Genomic DNA, 22,717 nt, shown 5'->3' with positions numbered 1-22,717 from the left:
TCCAACCCCCTACGCACCACCATTTGATGCCCCTTTTTTCAAAGGGTATCAGTAGTTACATCATGCATGCTTTTCCATTTACATCATGCATTGCATATACAACCTATATACAACCGAATCACTACTATCACATTTTATATCCTTGCTCAATCACAATTAACTCTATCCCTATCACAACCAATAACATGCCCCCGATTCAAAGGGCCACACGTTTTATTATTATTACTATTATTATTATTATTATTATTATTATTATTATTTTTAATACATTTTTCAAAACAAGAACACAGGTAGCATTAATATCGACATTCAATTTACGCGTGCATGTAAAGTAAAACGTTTATGATCAAATATTGGGGTCAAAGGTAACTTTGGGTGGTGGAAAGAAAAAACCCCAACATGTAAAAGAAAATTCTTCTACATGAGAAGACTTTTGACTATTCTCAAGATTGATTCTCAGAAGTTCAAAACCTAACACACCATTAAATTTTGATTATATTTTTGAAGAGATTTTTCAATGTGATATCACGTATTATTATATAAATGGTAGGATATGTATGTTAAAATGTTAATAATTTAAAAAATAAAATTTCTTAAAATTTATATAAAAATACGTAATGTTACCGTATGTATTTCCGTCACGATAATTTTTTTTTCATATTTTTGGTCTAAATAAAGAAAAAGTAGAAAGGAAAGAAAAGAAAAATTATGGTCATCCCAGAAAATCACAGACGCCACACCAAAACCTCACAAAAAAGAAAAGTAAACGGTCCATTTTGTATCTTCACGGGTCACCCAAGTTTCTCCAGGTCATAACCCCTCCCTCCCTCTCTCTCTACACCCCCATTTCTCTGGAATTTCCCCAAAAACCACCCCAAAAAAATGTCAAAACCTTTACAGCTACCGACACCCCCTCCCCAAACTTCGCATTAGCAGCAGCTCTCCTCCACAACTCTCTCTCTCTCTCTCTCTCTTTCTCGTCTTTCTAGACCCGAAATCCTATCTGGGTTTCCACCCGTTTCGGATTCGGACCCCCCGGGTTGACCATGGACTCGAGCTCTGCTTCAGCAGGTGACCACAACATCAGAGGGGTGCTGACCCACGGCGGACGCTACGTTCAGTACAATGTCTATGGCAACATCTTTGAAGTTTCCAGGAAGTACGTCCCGCCCCTTCGGCCCGTCGGCAGAGGTGCTTACGGTATCGTCTGGTAAGATTGAATCTTTACTGGGTTTTGAGCTTTCCGTTTAAATTTGTTATCTTTGGATCTGCTTTTGATGGTTTGATTGCTTTTGCTTGAATTCTTTATTGGGTTTGCTTTGGAAGTATCGATTTTTGATCGAAGATTGATTTGAGTTAGTTTGGTTCAAGAAGCGGGAAAAGCACTATCTGATTCTGATCGAAATTTTAATCTGAGCATATGTGGATTTTGGTATTTTAAAGATATCACTCTGGATATTTATTTGCGTTTGTTAGAGATTATTTTGTTTTTGTGGGTTTTGTTTTCTTGTGGAGTTAGTGCGATTTTCGGTATTTTGTGGTAGGGAGGTTTTGTTGGTTGGGGAATTTTGTGTATGTAATCAGGAAAGAACTTAGGGTGTACGGAAGCTTAGTCAGTCTGCTTGTGTACAGTAATTGAGTTTTATTCATATTTCTGTGTGATCTAAATGAGATTTTGAAGTTGTTGATTTGTGTCTTTAAGCTTGGTTTAGTGATGTGCTATGTATCCTTTGGGTGGAAATTTTAGTCCACAAGATATAAGCTCTGCTGAGCTCAACTAAGCCATTATCCTCGAAATTCAGGATTGACCACGTGAAGTTGTATTCCATGTTATTTAGGGTTGTCAACGTGAATCTTTTTGCCTATGAGCCTACTCATAGCTCCAATATTCATTCCATCTCTAATTGAAATCCTTCCTTGCAAATTCCACCCATGTCGTTTTTCGTCTCCCCTTGCCCCTTCTTTCGGTTACTGAAATTGACTCATTCTTGGTATATGTCTCAATCTTATATTTCTCTTTGTATTGGGTCATTGTGGCTTAGTGAAGTAGTGTGACTCAGGCAATCTTCATTTTTGGTCGGGTGAAGGATGTTTATCAATAAGAATTTTGTTTTCTATTCATTTGACTTACATCGTAGCTGTTATAACAAATTTGAAGAAGATGATTTTTCTTGTTGCATCCAGTGCTGCTGTCAACGCTGAGGCTCGTGAGGAGGTTGCCATTAAGAAGATTGGTAATGCATTTGACAACAGAATAGATGCCAAAAGGACCTTACGAGAAATTAAACTTCTTCGGCACATGGATCATGAAAATGTAATTTTTTTGTGACCTTTTGTTGTTCATGTTCCATGAGGAGCTCTTATGTCATTTATGCACATCCTATGTAACAGGGCTTGCAGATCTTTTGTGTTGGGCCCCTCAAAATAATTGTTTTTTCTTGAACATACGCATAAAGAATTTTAGCTATAGTATGCTGTAAAACACTGCCTTTAGCATCTAAATAATTGTTTTTTCGTGTTTGGGAAATGTTTTACTGCAATAAGCCCTGTCTTTAGCACCTAAATGAAATCTCCCATGGACTCAGTTCTCACTGTTTGCACATATATTGATAAAAAACTTGAGAATGTTTCATGTGTTTCTGGAGTCAACAGCTTACAAGTTAGTTCTTTCTGCAGGTTATTGCCATCAAAGACATCATACGGCCTCCACAGAAGGAGAACTTCAATGATGTCTACATTGTTTATGAATTAATGGACACTGATCTTCATCAGATTATACGGTCCAACCAACCTTTGAATGATGATCATTGTCGGGTTGGCCTTCTTTTCTTAATTTTTGGTTTACTTTTTTTTGGTCAATCTGTTTATGTTATACTTGCTAGCCATTTGATTCTTGTAGTTAGTATTGTTGAGCATCCCATAAAAAGTTTTTTTTTTTTTGAACTTTTTCTCTTGATTTATATTTTGTTTGCAATGCCATTTGAATATAAATAAACGTTCTTGTAGTTCATATAAATGAGCATCCTCAGGAGGGTTATAAGCCGTTGACATTAATTCCTTTTTTGTTTGTTTGTTTAAACAACCAAGATTCCATAGTTGGATTCCAGATTCTATTTGTTAGATTACTGGTAATGGCAATACATGCTTGTCACTGATGTAGGTTGAATTAAGCAACTAATGAATATGGTACACACACTCCCCTTCACCACTCAGTTTTATATCTTTTCATATATCTTTCTATAGCTTGATAATAAATCGTGAGAAATGATCTTCCTCTCAACTTTTAAACAAGGTTCCTTTGCTTTGTTAACCTGTAGATCAATGAGATGGCATGTTTCTTTTATTCTTTTGTGGGAACTTGAAAGATGGATCTTCATTTCCTTGCAAGTTTTCTGAACCTTTCATATTCGGAATGACTATAATATAGAAATTGTTACTTGCGCTAGTTAAGAAAAATTCTCTGCATTTTAACCTTGATTATCAACCATTCTCATGATCATGATTTCTGTTTTACATGCCTGAGATCTCACTAATATGTTTAAATTCCACCTTTGCAGTACTTTCTTTATCAGTTGTTACGTGGGCTCAAATATGTACATTCAGCTGGTGTTTTGCATCGTGATTTAAAGCCCAGCAATTTGTTCATGAATGCAAATTGTGACCTTAAGATTGGAGATTTTGGTCTTGCCAGGACAACATCTGAAACTGATTTCATGACTGAGTATGTTGTTACTCGTTGGTACCGTGCACCAGAATTGCTGCTTAATTGTTCGGAGTACACTGCAGCAATTGATATATGGTCTGTAGGTTGCATTCTAGGTGAAATCATGACCAGAAAACCCCTATTCCCTGGCAAAGATTATGTACATCAGCTGAGACTCATAACAGAGGTATATGGTTTCTAGGTCTTTCTCGCTGATTTGTACATTACTAACATGTCTACTTTTAAAGAGAAATCTCCAAAAACCTTTTTTCCACTTAACATGCGGAAGAGGTTCCATCTGATTTACATTTGGTTATGTTTCGTGTTTGAAGTCAGACAGTGCATAAACAGTACTGATTCTCTGACTAATATTAATAATGAATTTCTAATAAGATTAGTCTCTATATTTATGGGTGAGAAATAGACAATGAACACGTTTCATAATAATAATCTTTCAAACGATCTTGGCCAACTGGTGCAATGTTTTCCTTTTGTGTCCAACAGCTCTTAGGCTCACCTGATGACTCCAGCCTTGGATTTTTACGAAGTGATAATGCTCGAAGATATGTTCGACAACTACCTCAGTACCCAAAGCGGAGCTTCTCGCTCGGGTTTCCTAATATGTCTCCTAGCTCTATAGATTTGCTGGAGAAGATGCTTATCTTTGACCCAAACAGGCGCATTACAGGTATACTTAGCTATTGTGTTGCACTTCAACCAGTTTGGTTATGACATAAATGATATTAAGGATCTCAGAGTTCTGCAGGATTCCAATGAACTGGAACTTACTAGTTACCATTCCTGTGTCTTCTGGCGGAAACATGTCGTGATATTTAATTCAAGAAACAGCAGTGCATGTTTTTGTAATTCTCAAATACGGAGTTCTGCAGTAACTTTTGTCACAGAACTTATTAATAGGTCAACTGGAGCCATTTAACTTCCTGATAATTTTCTTCTTTGTTAATTGCATTGACGGTTGTTTTTCTCTCCGGTACTTTGTAGTTGATGAGGCTCTTTCCCACCCATACTTGGCGCCTCTTCATGATATCAACGAGGAGCCTGTCTGCCCAATGCCTTTCAATTTTGATTTTGAGCAACCCTCGTTTACTGAAGAGAACATCAAGGAGCTCATCTGGAGAGAGTCCGTAAGGTTCAATCCAGATCCATTTCAATGAGGATCATGATATAATCTGTTGTATACTCTTACAAACTAATCTCAAAACTGATTGCAATGACATGTTTGTGGATTCTGTAATTGTCGAATGTGTGAAAGGAGTCAATAGCTGAATCTCAAGGCTGCCTAGTCGGTGTAATCTACTAATCTGTGATTCTCTAGAGTTCCAATCGCTCATTGGTGCAGGTTTGTGCTGGTTAGCAGTTTATAATCCGATGAGGACTATCACCCAGCACCGTTGTAAGGCCCGACAGTGTTGCAGTTATATCTGTTTAGAATGGTAGGTCTGAATGGGAACAGTTGCTTCATTTTTTTAGGTCTGAATGTGGATGTTTTTGTCGTGAAAAATCTTTGATTCTGTGTATGTTTTGTTTTACCTTCAAGTTTGTTTCCGTTGTTAGACTCCTACGAGACAATTCCGTGCTCTGCTTTCTTGTGAAAATATCTAATAAAATGCTTGCTTAGAAACTACCATCAATGGCATCTGAAATTTCGGATAGTGTTCATATTTTTTACCAAGATAAGTTACCGAAAGTTTGACAGGCCCTTTTCTTTTACGAAAGGGGAGTGGTTTCCGCATATTTTTTTCTCCTTCTCTACGCCCATGTTTATTTTTTGCATTTGCATTGAACAAAGGAAAGGTGAATCGGGGGACAAAACTAAACAGGGGTGCGTCGAAGAAGAAAGAGGGTGTGCGGCAATCATTTCACTTCCGAAATTCTTGTAACCGAAATATTGCTGGAGGGAAAACATAGCAAAGTTTTATGGTGGCCTGATATTTTAGCTTTTTCCAGAAGACTGAAAAACATAGTAATGGTACATGATCTTAGGATTGTTTACACAGAGCTCATCCTATATGTACACTGTTTGAGCTCTACCCGGTCAATCGGCAGATCATCTGCAGGAAAATCACAACCTTTGGCTTTCTCAGCACCCTGATCCGGCAGCAGATCACAAGGGCGAGGAGTCACGCCGCTCGTGATCCCCTCAATGTCGGTGCACGTCCATGGCTGCTTCTTCGCCTTCACCGCCAGTCCAATCGTCACATTCGAGATGCAAATCCCGGTAAACGGGTGGTCCGCAATGCCTTCCAACCTTGCAGCCATTGTGACATTATCGGCCACCATGTCCCTGTAGTTAATATTTTTGATCTCAGGCAGTGCATTTTTATCATATTTGTCATCAGCATGTGACCCGTAATTGCCGGTCATCCAAAACGCCCATTTCATTGTGTGCATGGTGAATCTCCTCGCGTATATGTCTTTCACGTACCCTCCTCGCCCTACGGCGGTCTTGATCCGGACACCCGATTCGGTATGGATGGCCACTATGTCTTCAGCTCGGACGTCTTGGATCCCGCCGGACATTTCACTGCCTAGGGCAATGGTGGCGCTGTAGGGCGAAATGCATGTGAGACGTCGGACTACTAGTTGTTTTGTAGGCATTCCAAATGCAATTCCGTACTCGTCCCAACCGCTCTTAACAGCTACACAATCATCCCCAGAGACTATGTAGCAGTCTTCAATTCTTGTATTGGTGCAAGAATCTGCATTTGAAATTGCCAAAATATTAATGAATTAGTATATTTTTAATGATAATTATGTACTTAATTGGACCCCCATTAGGCATCATTTGACCACTTAATGATTCGGTTGAAAAAATTAAAAGTCTAGTACTGTTGTGGCTAAAGTAAATATAATTTAATCTAAACCACGAAGAGCGAGATTTGAATTTCGGTGGAGAGGGGAACCAATTGAATATGACAAGGTCTGCAGATGATGTTACAGTTGACTAACCTGGGTTGATACCATCTGTGTTTGGAGATGAAATTGGAGCTATAATAGTAATCCCTTTCACAAGAATATTACTGCATAATTTCAAAATCTTAATCATCAGATAACCTTGAAAACTTAGAAAAGACTAATCACGCCAATGATTGAGTGCCATGTGGCTGACCTTGTTCATGCGCACGAGTGACAGTCAACTATCGATGTAAGTTGACTTCACAATGCATCAACAGCTGGTAGGCCACTTACATGCGCTTGGGTGACAATTAATAAAATGTATCACAAAAAGTTTCTTTTGGTGGGTAGTCATGTTTGGTTACCTGCTATAAACAGGATGGACATTCCATGATGGAGAATTTAGGAGAGTTAGGTTTGAGATTTGGACATCGGTTGAGAACATGATTTCGATCAGGTAAGGGCGGGTGTATTTTAGCTTCTTCTTGTGGAACTGTTGCCACCAGAACTCACCCTGCCCATCAATTGTGCCATTGTCACCTAACGATCAAAAGGACCTCAATAAATTTAGTCATTTATTCAAATAAAATAATTAGGATGGTTGGGGATGTCATACCTAACTAATCGATATATGTGTAACGCATTTAGTCGACTAGCTACTCACATCCCGCAACTATCTAGAATTGAATTGAATCAAATAAATTAGGTTACCTGTAACAACGACATCAGTGAGATTTGTTCCCCATATGAGACTGGTGTACCTTCCAGCTGCCGCGTCTCTTCCTCGACCGTAAGATGGGAGGGCTTTGAGCACAGGCCATTCATTAATGTCCTAAGACATATTTCATTATTTGAGTTAGTAAACAAAACCAACCACATTCATTACATAATTATGGAATTTTTGGAGATTATTCTGTGCTTACGTCTAAAACTACGTCATTTTAGGATAGTTAATACTAAATCTAAAACCTATAACACTTTTTTTTTTCCCGCAAGTTAGTAATTTTAACACTTGACTCCGTGACTGAAAAAAATTTGTAATATATTAGCCAAAAGAGGAGCTCAAACTGGGGACCCTGCTTTTTTCGATAAACTAAAATTCTACATTTTTTTTACAAATAATATTCTACTTGAAACTAATCTGAATTATTGTGAAAAAAGTATTTAAACTCGGATGCACAAGAAAGAATACACTTGCTCTAACCAATGCGTCTGCGCCTGCGCCTGCCCACGCCTTTAAACTAGCGCCCTCAACCTTAAACTCCAGATAGTGTTGTTTTAGTCGAAGTCTTGTATAATTTAAGCCAACATCCCAATCCCTCTAATGTAAGTTGGAACAAAAGAAAATCTAATCTTTTTGTAGTTAAGTCCCTTTATCTCAAATAGTTTCAACTTTCAACATGATTAAAATGCACAAATGGGAAATATGTGTGTATATGCATGTTTGAGAAGAAAGAAAAAAAATTAAGAGAGAGAGAGAGAGAGAGACTTGAGAAGCGAGGAGAACAGCATCCTTGTGGAGATAGAGAGTGAAGTGGCTGGTGAGGTTGAAGCTCCCCGTCAGCCACTTCCCTGCCGGAACAAAGAGCTGAGCACCGCCCTGTGTTTCATACTGGCTCAGCTGACTGACGGCGGCATGAAAAGCCTTTGTGTTTGATGTCTTTCCATCTCCAACTCCTCCAAAATCAGTCAGCGAAGCACTGTGAGCTCTGCAGTTCATTGCAGTGTACTCAAACGATTCAAATATTTTGCCTTTTGCCCTTCTGCTCTCAGCCCCTCTTAGCATGGCCACCACAAGAAGTACTACTAGCACTAGTTTAATAATCACCTGAGAAATTAAGAAACAATTAGGAAAATATAAGGAAAAAAAAATCCCATTATCATTTTTGTTTAAGTTTTCGTTATCAAAAGTGATTTACACACTCCCTTCCTTAATTTTGTCATTTAATTTTCCGTTGATTTATTCAATTCAATGGCTGGAATGCAGGAGGATAGTGCAAAAAATGAAAAAGAAAAGACGAGTTACTTAAATTTGGAGAGAAAATGCATAATAAATTGATGTTTGGTTGGTGAGAAAATGCAGGAAAATGAAATAAAAGTGAGGGAGAGAGAGAGAGAGATGGTTTGACGTTTTACTTGGGTTTTCATAGGAGTCCTCCCCAACAGCTCCATTGTAGATAAAAGGCAGCTTGGAATTTGTTTTGGTTGTTGCAGAGTATAAAATCAATGGGGGTATTTATAGGGTTAAGGTTCTGTTGTGAAAAGTTAGCATGATTATTCTGCTATTGGACTGTTTTCTTTTCTTATCGTAGAAAACAAATCAACTAATGAAATTTCAGTTGCATTTTATGTATTTAATATTATTTATTTTGATGATCTTTATCTTTTACATTACCACCAATAAAGAACAACGGTTATAGCAGTCTCTCTTTTTAAACTTGGAGAAAAATGACTTCATCACTTGTTAAATTCGTTTCTTGCATGAATAATTTATTTTCCAAAATCTATTAAAAAATTACCTGATCATGATCATGAGCAAGTCTTTTCTCAACAATGCTGCGTCGAACTCTAATAATGATCAGGTTAATTCATCGCATAACACTGAGTTCTGATAACAACGTTAATTCAAAATTGTTAAGTCTTCTATAATTATAACAAGTGAGTATATTAAGGGTTCATTACAAATAGGCCCTTAAAACTCATATTTAAAAAAAAAAAAACTCATTTTTTTTTAGAAAAACACTCACTATAAACATCCAACAGAAACTCAAAATTCAAATAAATTGCCATGTAAGAAGAAAAGTAACTTACTATTACAAATGATTGACAACTTATGCCACATTCCTTCTAAATTATTTCTCACCCGCACTTGAATGTTGACTCCAATCAAGGCATTAGAAACAAATTAATAATGCTAATGATTTTTTTAGTATTTGTTTTTAATTTTCCAACAATCTAGCATTGTTCAATGGAATCGTTTTTCATACAAATTAATTTACCTACTAAAGTAATTTACTTACTCCATTATTTATATATAAGTAGGTAAACTAAAATAATTTACCTACTCCATATTATATATGTAATTGTGAAAACACAATATTTAAGTAGGTACACCAAGATATAAACTAATTTACTAATATTCTTGAATTCTCACTAGATATCATTTCCATAAAAAAAAGTTAATACAATATTCTATTGGAAAAATATCAATGAAACTCATATTTTTGAATTCTCACTTAGATATCATTTCCATAAAACGCAATAATTTACCTAGTCCTAAATTTTCAAGTCTAACACTTAAATAATACAAATCTGGTGATCGTTTGATTATTATTGCATAGGAAAGTAGTTAGTGGATCCCACTCTTTATGCACCTTCTTGAAGTTTGCATATATTCATCCAAGCTCGTGATCTCGTCACTTTCACTCCTCATACTTGAGCCCAGTGTCCAGACAGACATGGATTGGATTGCCAGTGCCGACCCACTTCGTAGATTCACGGGTCTTAAACTCGTGGCCCCCACATTAATTTACCCCATTATATTATAACATATGAATGAATTTGTAATTAAAAAACGTAACATGTTTTTTTTTGGTAGAAACTGGGATTGAAAACCAGGGCAAAGAAGCCATAACGTACACAGAAGCCTACAGCGAAGCAAGCTAAAACAAACCAACAGAAACCAAAGCAGAGGGTTACAATAAAGAAGACGCTGCAACAAGCAAGCGTCGCCCCCTACCCAGTTAAAACAAATTAATGAGGACACGGCAAGCCATTTGTATAGTTGAACAATGGAACAAACCGTCTGTGTGTATATATTATATGAATCATGGTTTGGACATTTGTGTTACATGTTTTGATTTGTTAAGGTTCATCAAATGTCTACATTTATGTAATTTCATGATTTTAAGTTCGATGTGAGGAAAAAATTTATGTTGAGACTTTCATGTCACGCAACAAGATTTTAGACACAATGCAGTTGAAATATATATAACAAGATAAGTTGCAGCTGCACATTGCTATGCATCACTTGAGAAGGTTGAAAATATTGTAACGTTGTATTAAATGTAAACTGAAGAAAGTTGAGGTTTTATCATAAAAATTATTGTCAATAGAGAGTAGGTCAATTACTTATAAGCATATACAAGGTCCCTTCTTTTCTGATATGAGATTCATACTCTTAACATGCCCCCTCACATGTGACGAATTTTCAAGTCTAACACGTGGACAACGCAAACTGAATAACGTGGAGCACGTGTAACCGTTGCACTTTTCATGAAGGACAACTTGCTCTGATACTATGAAGAAAGTTAAGGTTTCATCATAAAACTAATTAGCAACATAGAAGATAACCCAATTACTTATAAGTACATACAAAGTCTCTTTTTTCTTGATGTTGAATTCATACGCTCAACATAAACCCATCCCCTCCTAATTATTTCCAACTTCAAGTGTTTTGGAATGATGATAAAGTCCAAAAAAAATAAAATAAACATAAGAACTTTGAAAAGGACCCTGCAGACAACCCGTGAAGGCTCTTGGAGGATAAGTTCTGGCCATGAAATAGAATGGAAGTTTGGCTTCTTGCCAGGAAAAAGATGGAATATAAAATTGCAGTTCGTATGAGCTCTGCCACAGAAAACGGGTAACATAAGATAGGAAAACAACTCATATAACATGGGTAGACTGTAATTGATGTTCTATGTCAATGAAATAAGGACAAGTCGACAAGAATTTGCACACATATCCATTTACGTGACACAAAAAACTACAGTGACAATACTGTAATAATTATTTGTAACATATAACTTCTTCTCCTGACATAAATTACACTCACAAGACTTGTTATTCACTCACGAGAGCCTTCAAACCCTAAAAAAGGCAAAACGTCGAAAGCAGTATATTCCGAGTGGGGGTTTGGCATAACGTGGTTGAGACTTGAGAATGAAATAAAAACACTCTCTCTCTTCACGCCCTAAAAGTGCCTGTATCACGCATGCATGCGTCTCTATCCATCTTTGTTCATATAATGCATACTTTCTGGTTCAAAAGGAATCTTCTTGGTCTTATTTTTCGCTTTGGTGGATGATATTTTTTGGTGGAAACAATATGGTACTATAAGTATAAAATAATAAAAATACGAATTAGATTAGTTGATCACGATATTATGCTCGATTTTTATATTTAAATTCGAATCTTTTTTCTTCACATAATAAAATATGAGAGCAAATCAATGGTTACAAGATCAACTATCCTCTAATCAATTGAATTATTAGTATTTCAAGTGTTAGATTATAGATTAAGAAATCATAATAATTCAAATACTCGTGTATTAAGTCAGAAATTGAAATAATTTGAGCACTCATAACTAAATTTGTTACGAAATGTATCGTTGATTCTCGGGAACAACATTTAGTGAACATAGTCATCGCTATTATGATGTCCTGATTTACTAATACAATGTTACTGTAACAATTTTGTATCAATAAAATATTAAATTAAAATGTCATGTAGCAATAGATCCCTTTAAATTAATGTACCTCCTGATTCAAAGAAAGTAAAAACAGTTATTGGTCCTTTCCTTTCGTCCTCTGGTGGGTGATTATTCTTGACGGTGACCATCTTTTAATTTTTTTATTTTAAGAAACGATATTATCTATTCTAATTAGGAAAAGAGATGAGTTTAGCTTCACAATAGACTAGTAATAATATGATTCAAATTCGTATTTGACGAGATTGAACCTAAGACCTTTCATTTATAAGTGAAAAAAATACCATTAGATCGTAGTATTAAGTGGTCTGATGATGACCACATCTTAGAAGAAGAAAAAACCTAATTGTACACACTTTGTATAGACGGTGGGGACAAAATAATTCCTTATCAATATGAGGATTAGCCACACCACGTTTAGGAGTCTGGTAATTTGCCACTATTTGCAGCTTTTCTTGTACAGAATCCAGTCATGGTGCTCCGTTATATTAGTATATGCATTTTGTTAGTGGAGAAGTAAGTGGACCACCGACCGACCACACTTGGTTCTTATTACTTGATCCAAATTATAAGGTTGTTGTGGCTTCTCTAAGTCCTGGTCCATGCAACCCCGAACAAAGTTTTCATTTGGGGGTTTGTGTTATATTCTCAAATTTTGCCACCATCTGTATTTTCGTTACGGCAGTTTAAGTTACTCTGGGTCCTTCATTGTCTTGATCAACCGATGATAAGAAGCTAGAACTTTGCCTGGATCAACTAACACACACACACATATATGAAGCCTTCAAAGGAAGAGATTTTTATTTTTTTATTTTTATAAAAATAGAGATTAGTTGTGTGGTCGACATCGCTTTGAAATTTAAGTATCTGAACCACTAATTTTTCAAGTTGCACCTCATAGATCATCCTTAAAAAATATTAGCCAAATTAGAAATATTGAGGTATCTAATTGAGTTCAAAGAAATTGATGAACACTTTGTTCATAGGGTTGGAAAAAAATACCAAAAATCCCAAACCATACCGAAACCAAACCGAAACCAAACCGAAAAAATACCGAACAAAAAATCACGAAAATTTTAGTATCGAAACCAAACCGATCCCGAATTATTCGGTATGGGATTCAGTCTCACACTTTGAAATATTCGGTATTCCTGAACCGAACTGTACTAATATTACATATATATATATGTGTGTGTGTCAATGTGTGTAATGTTTTATTATTATATTATTAAAATAACTAAAGTGTGGTGTGGTGCTGACAAAAGTTGCATCAAGCACATGAGATGGGTCACTCACGGGTGCTTGCTTTCTAAAGACAGAGCTCTGTCTCTCTCTCTCTCTCCCTCTTATTTTTTGTCTCATCAGTCATCTCTCTCGTATTATCTTCCCCTCTCTACAACCCATAAACCACCTAACCCTTTATCTCTCTTTTATTTTCTGTCTCATCTCTCTTGTATTATATCTCTCTCTCTACAACCCAAAAACCACCTAACCCTTCCTTCCACCCAATCCAAAACCAAGCCGAACATCCCTACTCACTACCTCTCATTTCATTTTGCCTCTCATCTGCCTTCACTCAGTCTCAGACTCTCTCTCTCTTTCTTGGATTCGAAGCTCAGTAGCCACCCACCGTCTAACAATCTGACTCCGACGAACTATCTCCACTTTGGCCACCACCACCTCACGGCTTCATCCCCACCTCTGGTTCTCTCCAATGATTCTCTATGTGTGTAGGATTTCGAATTAAGGTTAGGGTTTCAAATTGGGGGCTCTGGTTAGGAGGAGGATGCAGGTCTCTCTCTTCACTCTATTCCTCTCTCGACCATAAATCTTTCACTGATTCACTATCACTATGTCTTTGATTTCAATTTTGATTTTTAATGCAGGTTCGGATGATTTCAATTTTAATCTAGATGATTTGGATTCTGATGATGTTCGGTTTTGGGAAATTCTGAAATACCGAAAATATTTGGGGAATCCCAAAATATTGGTTCAGGATCGGTTATGAGATTTTCACCCCAAAAATTTTCGGTTCGGGATTTGATATGCCAGTTTTGGTTCAGTATCCCATACCGGTCATGAGATTTTCATCCCGAAAATTTTCGGTTCGGGATTTGATATGCCATTTTTGGTTCAGTGTCCCATACCAAACCATGCCTACTTTATTTTTTAAGAAACATTGAAATTTCATCGTTATAATTAAACAAACGGTTTCAGATTAAATTGAATTTTTTAAGGATGATTTATGAATCAAGACTTACAAAATAAATGATTCGGATCGTTGAAGTTTGATGTGGAGTGAGTCTCACAACTAATTCTCATTTTTTGAAAAAAAATGGATATCCCTCCCCTTAGACCATCTTCAACCATTGGATTAAATAATTTAGGTTTTAACTTAGAAATAGTTTTTCTACTTCAACTTTTTAAGGTTAAATTATCAGGTGGGCCAACCCACTAAACTAGGGGAATCCTGACCTAAATTTGCCCCATAAATGAGTTTTGGGTTAAAACTCATATTTGCCTCAAGGGTTGAAGAAAGTTAGGGTAAGTTTAGAACCTAAAATTTGAGTTTTATTCCAAGGGTTGGAGATGGGCAACCTAGTTTGGTATCGAGTTTGACATTCATGAGATTCAAACCTAAAATATCTCATTTACAAGAAAAAAGAAATACCACCATACTGTATTACTGAGTTACATAAGAAGTAGTGTCTATATTTGAAGAAAATAAATAAAGGTTAAGTTTTAGGAATAACTATATTATTCTAATTATGAGCCTATCTATATATTTTGAATGCATGGCACATTCCCTCCCTACTCCTTTGCAAAGAGGTTAAGCACAGGCTCTGAACCATTGGGCCTTGTCTAAGAGATGCTGAGAAAGAATATGAGCTTGGCGGCTTGCTTGTGATAAACTCGTGAATCATAAAACAGTTTCTGTGTGCACGAATCTGCCCAACAACATTCATACTTACCTTTTTTTTTTTTGTGTGAAAAGATAAGATTTAATTCAAATAAAATACAAACAATTGTAATACACTCACTAAATGCTATGAGCATCTCCTAGAGTTTCTTTAAACTTTTGCTAAATTAGCTAGAGAACAGGGTTGAAAAACTATTTTAGCTAGTCATAACATCTCTAACGACAGTCTATTTTAACAAATCTTTAATATTTTATTAGTTCTTCAAGAGAGAGCGCTTTAAGAGGAGAGAGAAAGAGTTGAAAAGTAGAGTTTTAGTAATTCTTTAATAGTCAGCAAATGTTTAATTCTCTCTCCTTCTCTAGCGAGCATATCCTAGAGAAGCTCTAAATTTTAATAAATGAGCAAGTGGAACAATGTCGAAAAAATTATTTTAGTTGTTGTAGGCATAATTTACTGAATAATTATGAAAGCCAGAGATAGGGGGTGCATCACATAGAAAGAAGAGAGAGAGATGTGTAATTGTAAGGTGTGTTCTATTTCACCCCATTGTGCCTTTATTTATAGTAGCAGGGAAGGTTAATTTCTTACCCTAATAGGATTACAACTGTAATAGGATATTAACTACTAAAGGGAATATTCAAAGATATCCCTTAAGTGAGTAAATACTCAAACAAATGGCGCATCAGGTCTTCAACGATGAAGTAAGTACAGTTGATGAAGTCGTCGGCACAATGAGCGAATGCGAGTCTCAAATCAATGGAAGAATGCATAAAAGGTAAAACTCATAAAACCTTGCTATGGTAAAACCCAAGTTGGCAGAAAAACCCATAGACTAAGGAGAAAAGTGAGAAGTTGCATTAAGTCAAAACTATACATCTTATGGACGCAGGATGAGTGCCTCGTCAAAACCTAGTTAGGTAGCAAAAACCCAATGGGAAAAATGTTTCTAATCGTAAGGAAAAATAGTATATTAAGATCAAATGAGTATACTTCTGGATACTCCCCCTGAGTTTGACAAAACTTCCAAATAAGAACTACAAAAATTGCATATGAATAGTTAGGCATACCAATTCCTTGGATAAGCTTCTGGAAGGTTGACTTCAGCAGTAATGTCGTGTAGAGGTTGGCAAAGTTGTTTGGGATCGGCTTGCATGACTTCAATCTCCTGATGCTTTGCTGATGTAGATGTAGATGCAATATATCTTGGTGTTGACTTCATTGATGTATCATGGCTTGGTCGGGTTGATACATGCAGCATAATCTTCATGGATCGTCGTTGAGACTTAATGATGGATGAAAACACAGCAAGTACTTAGAATATACTCAACAAGAACTGTTAACCATGTCTCATGTATGGTGCAGTGAAGTAAGGTGAGTGTTCAAATGATTTGAATATTCTTAACTAAGGTTATATCGTGGATTTCCAAGATATTGCAATCTTCCTTAACGGTAAAGACATAACCACTTGGGATATGCCTTGTGCGGGTCTGATAAGTAACCAGTGTCAACATAACAAACAAGGCTAGCCTCATTCCGAGGATTAGGGGGTTGGATCCGCTCGAGATGCGTTGTCTGCCTACGGAACTTGAGCGAATGTGTAAGTCGTACCTTCTCTAGGTATTGCACCATCTTCAGATGTTTTGCCATGTACTTCCTAGTAGTATGGCTGGTGATTAGATGGGAATCAGAATGAATTGCAAGTTTTTTCACTACCAAGTCTTTTGCCATTCGGAGGCCTGCTAGTAGAACTTCGTACTCTACTTCGTTGTTGGATGCTTTGAAGCTTAAAGTGATCACCTGCTCGAGCATTGAATCGTCTGGGGTGTAAAGAACCACGTATGCTTTTGAGTCCTTGTAGTTGGATGCACAATCGTCGTGCAAATGACAGAAGTCTTCATCGGGTGACGCATGCGTAACTTAGGCGTGCTTGGTTGCCTTCGAGGCGTCGTTCGATCACTTTGTTGCGTCACCTAGGCTAGGCGTGAAGGTGCAGCATGAAGTCATGGAGCCGTCGTTGGTCGCTCTAGAGTTGAATTTTAAAGCAAAGGTTGGTTAGGGCCATGTGAAGTGCAGCAGGAGGTGGTGCTCAACTTCCGGTACATGTTGCTCATATGTAAAATCTTTTGGAGTGACAAGGACAAAACTTGCTTTTGAGTGTGTCATTCTAGTGTTCGTCTGCCCTTGATGCGCCTTTTAGGTTGAGTTGCTGTGTTCGTCGGAAAACTTTACATCTGCCAATGTTTGTGCCTTTATCATCGCGTGTCTAGATTGGGCGGAATAGTGCATTATGAGGATGACTGCGTGCATCTGAAGGCATAACTTGAGCTTCCTGGATGCAAAAACTGTCGCCAAAGTTAGCTTTTGAATTTCTAGTAGTTGGTGTCCTCATCGAGAAGAACTTTTGAACTATGGAAGATAGTCGGGCTTTCAGTTATTCTCTTATGATGGTAGAGCTTATTGCTGCTTCATACCATCAAACATGCGATTAGGTCCTCCGCTGCTTCCGGTTTGGATAATAGGGAGGTGATGTTAGGTATTCCTTCAAGTCCTTGAATCTGGATCAGCGAGTCTCATCCCAACATGCATGCTTCTCAACAAGAGTGAAAAAGTCTGCCAGAGTTAGATCTTCTTTCATGATCAATTTTTTGAACAACAGGTGGTTTGTTGGAAGTTCTTTTTAAAAGGCTGCTTTAGCTATCGAATTGTTGCATCCGACTATCTTTGTCTTATCTGCCTTGAACCTCTTAACATAGTCACGAAGCGACTCATTTGGGTTCTTCTTGACATTAAACAAGTGGTCGGACTTCTTCTTGATCGAGCGATATGATGAATATTCTTCGGTGAAAACCAAAGAAAGTTCGTTGAAACTCCGAATGGATTATGGCGACAGGGTGTAGAACCAATCTTGCGCCTCACTTTGTAGAGTAGTGGCGAATATCTTGTACATAAGATCGTTGTTGTTTCGATAGAGGATCATTGCACTTCGGTAGTGCTTTAAGTGTTTTTCTAGGTCTCCATCTCCTTTGAAGGATATGAAATGTGGCATGCTAAACTTGCATGGAGGCTTTGCCTGCACAATCTCATCTGTGAAGTGTAACCTGCTTATGTTGGTCATGTCCCATCATATTGCTTCGTCAATGACCTCATTGCATGGGAAATCGTGTAATCGCTCTGTCAAGAGCCTCTATACCTCTTCCTAAATTTGCATTTGTTAGGGTAGCGGAGCTTTCGGCTGCCCCTGGTCATGACTTGCTAGTCTAGGCTGCTCTTCCAGGTGTTCGGCTAGTTTATGTCGCGACTGTGGTGTATGTGGTACGTTCTTAGCAAGCGAGTGAGTTCTTCGCAGGCTGTCGGTTGAACTTAAGCTGGATTGAGTGAATGCTTCTCTTCGTTCATCGTGCTGCCTACTCCGATGTGAGGTGGATGATGCTCATTGCGGGCCTAGTTGCGAATGAACACTTTCTGGCCGATTAGAGTGTGACCCAACCGTGAGTGTATGCTCATCCTTGGGCATAACCAATAGTGCATGCTCCTCTGTTCGCTAAGATGAGAGTATATGTTATCTCAGGGGCCTGGTTGGGAATGTACACTGCCAGAACGCTCGGTTCGTAACTGGTCGAGTGGTTGCTTGTCTAGACGCTGCTAAAGAGGTTCGTCATTTGCCCTTGTCCTACTTTGGGATACCTTGTCTGGGGCACGTTGCATCTCGATGCGCTGCAAGAGTTGATTCACCAAGGTCGTTTGCTATACGAGAGCGCTGGTCAACTCAATGACTTGTCGAGACAAGTGTTGTTCGCCATTTGGGTTGGAAGAGCTTGGAAGGTATGCGTCTCCTTGAATAGTGGACGTGTAATAGACTCCAGGTGCGAGATTTGAGTTGGGCCTGGGCTCAGCTCGGAAGCGCGCTGGGCTTGAACAACTTGGCTTGTGCGCTGAGTGGAGGTGTGCATTGCTTGGGCCTATGCTGTTGGGGCAGCGACTTGGGCTGCCTTTGGTGCCTGGGCTTATTGCTGTACAATGGTGTGGGTTTGGGCTTGTGGCGGCCTAGTTGCTTGGGCCTCACCTGTTTGGGTTACCATGGGAATGGGCTGCGACATGCGTGCATGTTGAGCCTGGGCTTAGTTCGGGAGGGCGTTGGGTCGTGGCTTAGGCTGGCTCGCCTGGGCTTGGGCCTGTGTGGATTGGAATGGCACGGCTTGGGCTTGCGGGCCTTAGGCCGTTGTCTTGGCTCAGTGGGTTTGGGCTTTTCTGAGAGTGGCCATGGTGGCAGTTACCATGGTGGCTGTCGTGGTGGCTGCCACGGTGGTGCTCTGGGGTGGTGCCGCTCCACTTGTCGTCATGTTGGGCCTTGTGGATCGCCGTGGTACCAATTCTTGAATGTTGAAATTTTTGTTTGTTATGGTTTCTGAGTTTCTAGTCGTTGTACTTTTCTTTTACGTTTTATCGAAGAATTTTTATAAAAATTCCAAGAATAAGAACGTACGAAAAATCTACGAATGAACAAGAAAACAAAAACCTTGAATGCGAGAGTCTTTTACGAGCGTTTTGAATCAAGACTAAGATGAATGTGGGAGGGGGCTTTGGCCGAAGAACCTTCGATGCCAAAGTTAGAATTTGAGGGAGAAAGTGTTTGGAGAAATTTGGAGAGTTTTAGAAGAGAATTGGAGTTAGGTTTTTTGGAGAAATGAGGGCTATGTATAGGGGCATGGTCGGTCCTATTTGGAGAAAAGGGATCTGGCCACTTATGGTGGTTTTTGGCTCTAACTGCAAGATATTATGTCAAAATAATATCTTGCTCAATTAGGAAATTCAATTTATTAGGAAATTAATCAATTAATTTTGGTAATTAATCCTAATTTGAAAAGAATAAATAGGGGTTACCTTGTGGGGAGGATTTGATGAGGATTGATGAAATAGGTTTTGAATAAATACCTATTTTGATCACCTTTGACCTTGATTGAGCCGTTATTGTCTACATTTTGCGCGTGGGAGTTTCGGTGTGTCTCAAGGTTAATTTTGTCTTTTTCACCTAGGAATCCATGTGTCGCCTCCATATTTTTTTTAATTATTTTTGGCTCCACAGTTATAATTTGTGTGCATTGTCAGGTAGAGAACTTTCCAAAGAAATAATCTATTGGGACTAGTTATGAATGATTGTACAGTGAAACATGGAGCTTGCAGTGTCTGTAACTTTGCTTGCCCAAAGACGTTGTATTTACATAACTTCTTGTGTTTATGTTTTGCAGTGCATGATTGGAAATTCATCTTTTGTATATATATAGACAGTTTATTGCTCAAAAGTGTGATTGGTTCTATAGTTGTTGGATGACAAAGAATATTAAGTTTCTTTTCTTTGTCACAAAAGTCATGAATTTCGAATCAAATTTCTATAAAAAAATTGCAGGTTTCAATATGCTCAACTTGATGAACATTGAGAAACTTAAAGGCATTAACTTAAAGACTTGGAAGCAACAAATTGAAATGCATCTTCGGATGCTTGAATTCATCATTGCTTTCTTCCAGCCACAACCAATAGCCTTGACTGAAGATAGTACTACTGCAGAAAAGGAGACATTTGCCAAATGGGAAAGAGCTAATTAGATGTCACTGTTAATTATGCAAAATGCAATGGAGGAGCATATCAGGGGTGGTATTCCAAAGTGTGACTTGGCAAAGTCGTAAATGGCCAAGATTAAGGAAAAGTTTAAAAGGTCTGATAAGGCTGAGATTGGTGTTTATCTTTCAGAGTTAATCAATGCTAAGCATGATGGCGTTAAAAGTGTTAGAGAGAATTTGCTCAAACTTGTCAAGCTCTCTAACAAACTCAATGCAATGGACATTGGCATAGCTGACCAATTCCTTGTTCATTTGGCTTTATTCTCACTGCCAAATGATTATTAGCAAATTAAGGTAAGATATAATACTTAGAAAGAAACATGGAATATCAATAAACTGATTTCCATCTGCTGCCAAGAAGAAGAGACAATGAAGAAGTCAAAAATTGACAGTGTCAATCTGATTCATGCTGGAAAAGGAAAGGATAAAGCTATTGGAACTTCTAAGTTTGACAATGGGAAGTCGAATTACACATGTTCACAATCAAATGCTGCAAAAGGGTCAAAGAAACATGGGTCAACTTCTACAGGGCCTAATAAAGGTGATACTCCTTCCACGAGTTCTGGTCTTAAGATAAATAAACCCTACTCCAAGAGGTGTCATCATTGCAATTCTTTTGAGCACTTAAGGAAGGATTGTGCAAGATTCAAAGCATGGCTTATTAAGAAGGGTATAAAACAAATATATGTTTTTGTAATGGTAGAATCAAACATGGTTTTTATTCCTCAAAATTCTTGGTGGTTTGATACTGGTTGTTCCGTGCATATAACCAATTATTTATAGGGATTTCAAAGCCATGAGAGCCAAAATAAGGAGCATTACAATGTTTATGTTGGAAATGGAAGTCGTGTCAATGTTGAGTCTGTTGGTCAAGTTATGTTAAAACTTTCTTCAAGGTATGTTTTGGCGTTAAATAATGTCTTTTATGTACCTTCAATGAGAAGGAATTTGTTGTTAGCTACTAAGTTTGTACAAGATGGTTTTTCATATGTTGGTGATGACTTAAGTATTCGATTTTATTGAAAGGATCAGTTGGATAATTTGTTGGGTTATGTTTCTCTTTATTCTGATCTTTGGCAAATCCAGTGTACCTATTTTCATGAATGTCATAATGTTAGTCCCCCAAAGAGAATGCTCACTAATGATAATTCTTCTATGTTATGGCCTAGGAGACTTGGGCATATATCCAAGGAGAGAATGATGAGATTGGTGAAATTAGGTTCATTGTCAAATCTAAGTTTTCACGACTTACAAAATTGTATTGACTGTTATAAGGGTAAAACCACCTCCTCAAATAACAAGTCAAATTCGAAAAGAAGTAGTGATCTTTTAGAAATTATTCATATCGATGTTTATGGTCCATTTCCAACTAGAACGATTTGTGGCAACTCTTATTTTGTGCTCTTTATAGATAACTTCTCTCGGAATACATATCTTTATTTGATTTCTGAAAAAACACAGGTTTTAAATTGTTTTAAAAATTTTAAACTTGAAGTGGAAAAACAATTGGAAAAGCACATTAAGGTTGTAAGATCAGACCGTGTAGGAGAATATTTTGGTAGGTTTACAGAAGCCGGCCAACAAAAGGGACCATTTGCCATGTATTTGCAGCAAGAAGTCATAGTTGCTCAGTATACTACACCTGGTACACACTCCCAAAATGGAGTTGTAGAACATAGAAATCGAACCCTAAAGGAGATGGTTAAGAGCATGAAAGTTCTAGGATGGGTACTAGTTTAACCTAGAGGGTGTGAATAGGTTCCAATTTAAAAATCCAATTCAATTTTCAATTTAATTTTCAGTTCTCAAATTAAATCCACATTCATATCACATATCAAACTATCATACTCATATGCAATTAAAACGATAAATAAAAAGTGCACACATGATGTAGGATTTAACGAGGCAAAACCCACCACTGGAAAAATCCTCGGGCTCCCAAGCCAGGACAAACACTAAGAGAAATAAGTACAGAAAGACTTACAAAACTCATCAATTAGACTCGCATACTAGTAGGCAGTTTTGTCTCCGGGCTTTGCTACTCGATCTCTCTTCAGCCTTCGAGTTGAA

The 22,717-nt window shown here is 37.6% G+C and overlaps 1 protein-coding gene, 1 long non-coding RNA gene and 1 pseudogene across 2 annotated transcripts; 2 read left to right on the top strand and 1 right to left on the bottom strand.

The window, feature by feature from the left end:
* Positions 1–749: 749 nt before the first annotated feature.
* LOC103417620 (mitogen-activated protein kinase homolog MMK2-like) lies at positions 750–5,348 on the top strand (annotated as a pseudogene).
* A 281-nt stretch (positions 5,349–5,629) lies between these two features.
* LOC103417619 (probable polygalacturonase) lies at positions 5,630–9,057 on the bottom strand. Its single transcript, XM_008355791.4, has 6 exons — positions 8,756–9,057; positions 8,109–8,447; positions 7,331–7,451; positions 6,985–7,159; positions 6,674–6,744; positions 5,630–6,423 (listed from the first exon to the last, which is right to left on the bottom strand). The coding sequence occupies exons 1-6, from the start codon at positions 8,789–8,791 to the stop codon at positions 5,714–5,716; spliced, it is 1,452 nt and encodes a 483-aa protein (XP_008354013.2). The 5' UTR covers positions 8,792–9,057; the 3' UTR covers positions 5,630–5,713.
* A 4,417-nt stretch (positions 9,058–13,474) lies between these two features.
* Positions 13,475–14,399, top strand: LOC114822958 (uncharacterized). Its single transcript, XR_003771132.2, has 2 exons — positions 13,475–13,858; positions 13,997–14,399. It is a non-coding gene; the product is annotated as an uncharacterized lncRNA (long non-coding RNA).
* Positions 14,400–22,717: the final 8,318 nt, after the last annotated feature.

The sequence above is a fragment of the Malus domestica genome, chromosome 01 (assembly GCF_042453785.1).
Source record: "Malus domestica chromosome 01, GDT2T_hap1".
NCBI classification, from domain to species: Eukaryota; Viridiplantae; Streptophyta; class Magnoliopsida; order Rosales; family Rosaceae; genus Malus; species Malus domestica.
This window is presented reverse-complemented; position numbering and strand designations above follow the sequence as displayed.